The following is an 8,992-nucleotide window of genomic DNA, read 5'->3' on the forward strand; positions in this document are numbered from 1 at the left end:
TAGACTAGACTATAGACTAGACTATAGACTAGACTATAGACTAGACTATAGACTAGACTATAGACTAGACTATAGACTAGACTATAGACTAGACTATAGGCCAGACTAAAGGCCAGACTATAGACTAGACTATAGACTAAATTATAGGATAGACGAAAGTGTGAATTAAAATTATTCGTGTCAAATATTACCTCGACCTATCCTGAAAAGGAGCTAAACAGAAAAAGAAATTTATGATTCATATTTATACAAGAGAGAGCCTCTAATTTATACAATATCAGACTGTCAAAGAACTTAGAACTGGTGTCCGCCAAGGCAGGACAGAGACAAAGGTGTTGTACAGTTGTCATTGAATGGACTACTTAGACTCCTAGCACGCATATTTAAAATACAGTTCCCTGTCATCACACATACTAACAGAAGTAGTACCATCATAAGATCATTTCATAAATTAAAAAAAAAAACAAATACAATATTCTGAGGAAGAAATAAACGAAAATAAAATCTAGATTAGACATTTTAATCATAATCATAGTTGTTAACATCGTTTCTTTGTCTTCTTTTTTATATAAATAAAATTCAGCACTTAGTACCCATTTAAAAACTATTTATAAATAGTATATTCTAAATTTGTTTTGTTTTTTAACCAAAATAGAATGGTTACCATGTTTGCAAATGTGTATTTAGTTTTTATTAATATTACATTATCACTAAAAAAAATCTTCCTCTATTAAAAAATTGTTTATTTATTTTGCTTTCACACGTTTTTTTTATTTATTTACTTCGCGAGAGATGTTGTTTATTTACATTTCCTTTGGAAAATTGTATATTCTGAGTAAATATTTGAAATTTTACTATTTTTATATCTCAAACACTTTTATTAAGTTATGATCGTAAAACGTAAATAGAATGTATGTCTAAGTATACTAGATGTATAAACAGTTATAAAAATATTAAAAAACCCCTTTTAAATATTATTACATATTGTTTGTGTTGTTTTTAACAGGTTTATACTGAATAGATCCTATGAAATATCAAACAAGTATTTTAAAATGACAGATTTGAGCGATTCAAATCCTTATAAAAAGTTCACACGAAGAGTTAAGTTACTTGATTCGGCTTCCAAATACAATAACTAATTAACCCGTTTCCACGACACATTAGTAATTCTTTTTGATACAAAAATACATTTGATACATTATTTAGACAAAATAAGTTATATAAATTAAAACAGATGAAAACAAACAGCTGATTATGATAATTATGCAATAAAAATTAGAGATGACACTCAATCATTTGTTAGGTTAGGTTGATAGGAGGATCAAATCCGAAGAAATATACCTTCTTTCATGATCAGGAAAAAAATAACTGCACAGCAAAAAATATGAAATTTTTGGTAATTATCAGTAGTTTTTTCATACATTACTCGGTAATGGGTGTTCATTTTTAAAAAAAAATTTGGATATAGCCCAATCGTCTAGGGCGTTCATTTAACAAATGAACGCTCTAGACGATTGGGCTATATCTAACGGTATCGAGCCCAGCTGGATACCGTTTATTTTTTCAAAAAATTTTTTTAAAATTACAAAAGCACCATGTTAATAGAGCAACGGCTGGAGTGAGAAATATAGAAAACAACTGAATGCCTGGCTGAGGAATTATATTTGTTGCTTTCTACATACAAAGTCGGCTCAAAATAACTATCTATCACATAACATGTTTGTAGATTTGTAATAAATAAGTAACCAGTTATTAATTTGTTTAAGGTAGGTAAATAATTTTTGAACCTCGTCGAACAAAAATAGTTATTTACCCCAAGAGTAATTAGTTTCTATGCGATTCCCTGATCACTTTCTAGCTTACTAGGTAATGCAATTTTTGCTGGGTGAATATACTTAGATCTAACTTCGACGAATGCCTAGCAAAGATAGTTTTCCAAAGTTTTACTCTCCTCTCCACATGCTCAACATTGGTCTGAATCTATGCTCAAAACTCAGTTTCTTAGATATAATTCCTAATAATCTTCCAATCTTACGGAATGTTATTTTCGGAATAACTACACGAATGCCTGACAAAGATAGTGATGCAAAGTTTCAATGTTCTGTTATGTCAATGTTATGTAATTCAATATCGCACATCACCGATGTGCCTTGTTGATGCTTCCTCTATGTGGTGTTCCCATATTAATTTTCGGTCGAAAATTACACCTAAGCAGTTAACTTTGTCTGTCACTGGTATTTTCTTGCCCAGAAGCAAGGTTCAGTATACGTAGAAATTTTTGTCTTTCTTGTGAAAAGACAGATTTCCGTTTTTTCCGGCTCTACGTCGTATTCAGAGACTCCTCAGCTCTTATACACAAGTAATTTGGATTCTTTCCCTTTAAAAGTATTACGACATCGTCTGCGTAGCAGACAGGCCTAAGTCCTTTTTCCGTCCCAAGACGGCTATTAATAGTGGTAACTCAGATTAAAGTTTACAAAATACCACCCTCATAGTTATATCATACATCTCATATCCATCTGTTCCTTACCATGTGGTTGATCCATTTAAGGAGCACCCGGTCAACATGAAACTGGTCTAGAAATTGTATAAGATTATCAGTGTGCACGTTATTGAAGATTATTAGTGCGCACGTTATTGAAGGCTCCTGCAATGTCAATGTATACCGCCAGTGTATACAGTTTGCTATCAAATGATGCTCCTATGTAATAGACAAATTCGTTTAAAGCGGTTTCCACCGATCCGCCCTGCAGCTTTATAGAGAGCAAAGCTCTTGATTGCCCTTTTAACCATGTCAGATGTAATAACTATTTCCGTATTAGTCTTTCCTTCCACCAATATCGGTTCATCTATGTTATTCGACATACCGGGTGGGAAATGAGAGTTTCATTGTATCCTCCATATCCTGCAGCCTCTTGCCCGTATAATCATAGATTCCGGCTGAACATTTGACGTATCAAAGATACGCTATCTACCTGGTCACAGAAAAGTTTTCAGGAGTCTCGTTTAGCTTTTTTATATTCGTTTATTACGATACTCATCCCAGTGTACTGAGGTCTTTTTACGTCATCTCCCCGGTTACCCACGATTTCTTTTGGGCAGATCACCGCTTTCGCAGATTGCAGCTGTTCTCGAATGATTTAACCAGTACATTTGTGGACGTTTCTACTTTGATCTCTTTATCCTCTTCATTTTTACGTTGAAAAGTGTGCTTACCTAAACGGTTCTTTAGTAAAATCCCGAACATTGTCCAGTTAGTTTTAGACTTATTTCGAAACTTTATCGTAATTTGTAGCTGAAATTTTGTGTGGCAAATTACAAAATTCAGTTCGTTGAGAAATTATTTGTTCAAAAGTCCTATACCGTTGGTCCAGTTTTATGACTAGTATAATAAATACTAGTTAAATCCATTTACAAGGATATCAATTTTTATTTTACAACTTTTCAAAAATATTTCGAGAAAAATTACTTCAAACTTTTTTAAAAGAATTATGTAACAACATTGCCAATAGATTTAGCATTGACAACACTGATTTTATAGTTATGTTTTATCAGTACTTTTAAACTGACGTATGTAGATTTAATTAATGGGATATTAACTCACCTAATCATTTAAAACTACTGTCTTATTATTAATTTATTAAACAACAATATACAAAACAAGTTAAAACTTTTAAGTAATAAAATCATTAACAATTGGTTCACATAGTTACAGCAAATAAATTATATGATTCTGGTAATTAAGGGACATATGCTTTAAGTAATTAAAGGACATATGCCTTAAGTAATAATTCGGGACCTTGACCACATGCAGGACATTCATTGGGGTCTATGCGTAACCAGTAGTCATTTAGCCTGTTGCCCCATCCCGATTTTAGTTGTGCTAGAACTACTTTAGTTTTCCGTGTCTGCTATGGGCGTTGGGCGAACTTCAAGTATCCTGCGATCGCGGAATTGGTGTATTGCAAACACTGGATAAATAGATGCTACCATAGTCTAGGACTCATCGGTTAGTTCTTGATATGATTTGACATGGGATCTAACCAGAGCATCACATAACCTGGTACTACGGGTGGACAGTTGCCGGCAGGCCAGTCTCCTGGCTGGTAAGTGAGTTGAAGTTCCTTCGGCTGTGGTTTAAAACTAAACTCGCAGGAAAGGGATGCTTAGTTAAAGGGTTGATATACGGTGAAATATAATTTTCATGTTAAATTTCTATGGCGAATAAGATGTGCTGAACTAAGATTTGGCAAAACGGAGTGTCGTCACTGCGCTATCATTAATTTAGAAGCGAATTTCCATCATGGTTACGTGTGTTGGAGTTTACTCTAAAACATGCTCAACTTATCACAGTGGGGTTTTGTGGCCACTGAAATAACTTATAACAGTTTTTGTGGCCAAAAAAAGTCTTGTCAATTAAAAATATCTGTGTTTCGGACTAATTGCTGTTGCTAAATCAACAAACCCATCTCATCAGTGTGGTTTGGCGAAATATAAGGTGGGCGTTAGATTGAGCTTGCTCATGACAGCTGTCCTTCCGCAACGGCAGATTAAATAGATCGAGTACTGGATCGGAACATCCCTACACGTAAATTGCCACCGGCGTGTAAGATATACAAAGGGGCGGTGATAAGTCGTTGTAAAGCTCACCCAGTGGTCGAAAAAGACCACCTAGTATATACGAAGTATATTCTAACAGGCCTGGCAGTTTATCCAACTGTGTGAACATCATTGCTTAGTCAACATGACATTGTGTTTCTTGACTGCGAGGATCTTAGATTTCTCTTGCAAATATACAAAGGGGCGGTGATAAGTCGTTGTAAAGCTCACCCAGTGGTCGAAAAAGAGTTTATCCAACTGTGTGAACATCATTGCTTAGTCAACATGACATTGTGTTTCTTGACTGCGAGGATCTTAGATTTCTTTTGCAAATGATGTTGCAAGGTAATTTGTAAGCAGACCATTACAGTGTTTAGGGCAGCGTTGAATGTATCAATGAGCGAAGCATAAGCAGCATAATTAACCACTTACCATTCGTTTTGTATGTAGGTTTCTTTATCCATAGCCCAAGTACAAGTTCTTCGTATCCGAATAACCCAAATTATTCGTCAAAGGGTTGTCAACTCCAGCAACCACAATTAAAACATGCCGGCAAATGTTGGGATTGATGCTTTTTTTTCGAAAAAGTTGCACAAAATAAACCTGCACTCATTGTACAACGACTAGATCCATTTGTGAGGAATTACATAATTCCTATGCTGTTTAATTAACAAAATTATGAAATTTATTTGCTGCAATTATGTGAACCAATCACAACTTTAGAGAACGAACTTTTATTTTTGATATAATTGTTTAATAAATTAATAATAAGACAGTGGTTTTAAATGATTAGGTTAGTGATTATCTAATTTATTCCACCTGCATACGCCACTTTAAAATAAGTGATAAAACATAACAATTAAACTAGTGTTTCATTGTAGAGCAATTTGCATTTTTTTAGCGCTTTTTCACAAAAAATATAATTCTCATAACAAAACTTCTACAACTAAAAACTTCTACAAACTGTATTGTAAATAACTCAGCAGTTCGACGGGACAGTCCCGACCACTTAGCCTACCACTTGTGGTGGCCTCTAGCCACCTGACTACCCAGGTGACCGACCATTTTAACATGGGCTTGTCCTACGAGGAAGTCAATCGTCACTCCACACCCTACAAAGAAACAGTAAAGAGACGATTGCCTCCGCTCTCGCTTACAAAGGGGACACTAAAGTGACGAATGTCTTCATTCTCGAAAAAAAACAACTTTTAAGAGTATAATTTCTAGGTTACTTGAGGACAGTAAAGAGACGACTGTCTCAGCTCCCGCTTACAAAGAGGACACTAAAGTAACGACTGTCTTCATTCTCGGTTACAAAGGGTACATTCGTGATGAAAGACCCAAAACATACGAATTACGGTCATCCAGTGGAAATTACAGCTTTTGCGTATGCATTGACTCTTTGTCGAACTGCTGGGAAACTATAACTCCTCAGGGCTCATAATTAGGCAATATCAAGTTTTCTTCAGTCGAAATGACACTGCAAATGTATTAACAACTATTTGGAGTTTTCATATTTAGACAAATAACTTCTTTGCAACTTTAATTTTATTCGTATTATATATACGCGTATCCTAAATAGAACCATAATTTACAAACATTTTAACAAGAAATCAAAGTGATTAGAATATATCAATTTTAATATGCAAAATGTCAATAAGTTTAATGACTTGCAAATAATTGCATTTGGTCTATTCTTAAACAAAAGTTTGTTAAAGAAGACCCGACATTTTTAAGTACAGTCAAAACAAACAACACTTTTGTTAATTGTCGTGTGTAGACGATCAGCAGATGTTGTGTATTTTGGAATTATGTAGTTATATATCTACATAAAAAAAAGATAATTAAAGCATCATCTATAATAATGATAACAAACATTTAAAATTAGTACAAAGACAACATGCTAACGAGTATAAATAGTTAAATGTTCACGCATTTAGAAAAAAATACTCATTCACTTTCGTATGGCTATGGATTAAAGAAATAGTAGTTGTGAATCAACATTGTCGCGGTTTCCTTAACGGGTGGATAACATTAATATTTTTCGGCAAAATTATATATAAATAAAAACAAATATGGTTATACAATCGGAACCAATCACAATTTCCCCAATTGAGGAAACTATGGAAAAGAAACCCAAAGAACCAGAACCCATCAGAATTGCTACCATCGATGAAGCTCTGGAAAAGACACGTAAATAACTTCAACCTTATACAATAACATTTAGTAGGAAAATTGAAAATTTGTATTTTCTCTTACAGGTTATGGAAAATATAATATACAACTTATCATATTTTCGGGTCTCGTTTTGAATAATGTGATTTTGGAATCGGTTGGCATTAGTTTTGCTTTGCCTGTTATCGCCTGTGATTTAGATTTGTCTTACCAAGAGCAAGGCATTTTAGGTGCCGTTTGTTTTTTGGGTATCATTTTTAGTTCCCATTTATGGGGATTTTTAGCTGATACCAAGGGCCGCAAGGAGACAATGAGACCAGCTCTACTCTTGGCCTTTTTGGTCACATTGATATCAAGTTTTTCCTATAATTTCTTAATGATGGCAGTTTTGAGATTTATAAATGGAATATTGTAAGTATTGAATAGTTATTTGGCAGTAGTAAATATAATAATATATGTTTCTTTTTTTCAATTTTAGAATATCGGCTGGTTCCGCTACTATTTTTGCCTATTTAGGTGAATTCCATTCACAAAAGAATCGCAACAAAGCTATCATGTGTGCAGCTTTCATAAGTGCCTTCAGTGCCGTATTCATTCCAATTCTTGCTTGGCTTTTCATTAATCAAGATTGGGAATTGGATATACCACTTCTACACATTGTCTTTAAACCCTGGCGGTTGTATTTAAATGTATGTGGTCTTTCCGGACTTGTTTGCTGTGTTATTTTAAATTATTTACCAGAAAGTCCCAAATTCTTATTGGGTTTGAATAAATCAGAAGAAGTTCTAGATATTTTAAAGAATATGCATAGGAAAAATACTAAAGGAAATAAAGATCTCCAAGATGAGCAATATACGGTAAGAAACCCAGAAACCAATAATTCCCTAAAGTTATTAATACTAAAATATCTTTCTTCTACAGATCACAACCATTTTGCCAGATTTGGATACACCTCTACGCAAAAAGACTTCGGATGATCCAAAATCATTTACATCGATTTTACGCTTAATATGGGATCAAACCGCACCACTATTCATGGGCCAACATATACGCAAAACCTGCTTGGCTGCTTTAATACAATTTATTACATTTTTCACTGCTCATGGTCTTTATATGTGGTTTCCTTATATTCTCAATACTACCATGCTATATACGCAGCAATATGAGGAACCTATGTGTCTCTGTGATATTTTAAAATTTACACAATCCTCGAATTTCTCAAACTCAAATAGTTTAGAAGATGAACAGGTAAGAATAGAGTTTAGAAAATGTCAAATTAATGACATATACTAACTTTAATATGATTTAATTTAATTTTAGATGGAAAACACTTGCACTACAAAGTTAGAAATCTCCACCTACAAACACACAATCACATTAGAGGTTATGTATGTGTTGTTGATGTTATGTGTGCTGTTTGCGAGCAAAAAGTTTAATCGCACTCTAATATTATGTAAGTTTTGAAAAATACAGAGTTAAATCATAACTTTTCAATCTTTTTTTATTATAGTTGTAGTTCTTGCTGCTTCTGGTATTTTTGGAGTTTTAAGCATATTGATTAAGATACCTTTGGCGGCCATTTATATGATCGCTATTATGTTGTGTTCAGGTGTAGCAACAAGTGTTATGAGTGCCATTGTAGTAGACATCTATCCCACGAATTTAAGGTGATTACTAAACTATATTATTAACAAAAATTCATATATATTTAGTGAAAAGTTGTGAGAATTAAAGTTTTTTCTGGACTTTTACTTTTCCCGTGATTTAAACAGTATGATTTAATGTTTATTCCTTCATTTTCAGAGCAATGGCTGTTTGCATTTCATTAATGTTGGGACGCATTGGCAGTGTTTCGGGAAGTTATATAATGGGTGCCCTAATAGAAAGTCATTGTGAATTAGCTTTCTATACATCATCATTCGCATTAATATTAGCTGGTTGTTTGGGTTTTCTGATGCCTAAAACCCAGGACAATAAAAAGCAAAATAATGACAATCAAAATATTTAATTAAAATTTAGTCACTGTTAATATTACCTTTAAGTTATTTAATAAATAAAAAATTATGTAAAACAATCTAAGATTTGTTGGTTATTAGTTTGTTTAGGGACGAAATATTGGTGCCTTCAAGTAAATATGATGAACATCTTTTGGTATTTTTATACCCTTCACCTTCGTGAGAAGGGTATTTATAAGTTTGTCATTCCGTTTTTAATTTCT

The 8,992-nt window shown here is 33.5% G+C and overlaps 1 protein-coding gene across 1 annotated transcript; it reads left to right on the forward strand.

Moving 5' to 3' along the window:
• The first annotated feature begins 6,560 nt into the window (after nt 1–6,560).
• Nucleotides 6,561–8,788, forward strand: LOC111680322 (synaptic vesicle glycoprotein 2B-like). Its single transcript, XM_046946866.1, has 7 exons — nt 6,561–6,792; nt 6,861–7,185; nt 7,253–7,631; nt 7,696–8,022; nt 8,095–8,227; nt 8,285–8,441; nt 8,578–8,788. The coding sequence occupies exons 1-7, from the start codon at nt 6,675–6,677 to the stop codon at nt 8,780–8,782; spliced, it is 1,644 nt and encodes a 547-aa protein (XP_046802822.1). The 5' UTR covers nt 6,561–6,674; the 3' UTR covers nt 8,783–8,788.
• The last annotated feature ends 204 nt before the right edge of the window (nt 8,789–8,992 follow it).

Source organism: Lucilia cuprina, chromosome 3, assembly GCF_022045245.1.
Source record: "Lucilia cuprina isolate Lc7/37 chromosome 3, ASM2204524v1, whole genome shotgun sequence".
NCBI lineage: Eukaryota > Metazoa > Arthropoda > Insecta > Diptera > Calliphoridae > Lucilia > Lucilia cuprina.

What these genes read in the sequence shown, in the direction of transcription:
- LOC111680322 (XM_046946866.1), top strand. Translation starts at nt 6,675, where the DNA reads ATGGTTATACAATCGGAACCAATCACAATTTCCCCAATTGAGGAAACT. An exon ending in TCCAAGATGAGCAATATACG is followed by an intron (nt 7,632 to 7,695) that starts GTAAGAAACCCA and finishes TTTCTTCTACAG; the next exon opens with ATCACAACCATTTTGCCAGA. An exon ending in ATAGTTTAGAAGATGAACAG is followed by an intron (nt 8,023 to 8,094) that starts GTAAGAATAGAG and finishes ATTTAATTTTAG; the next exon opens with ATGGAAAACACTTGCACTAC.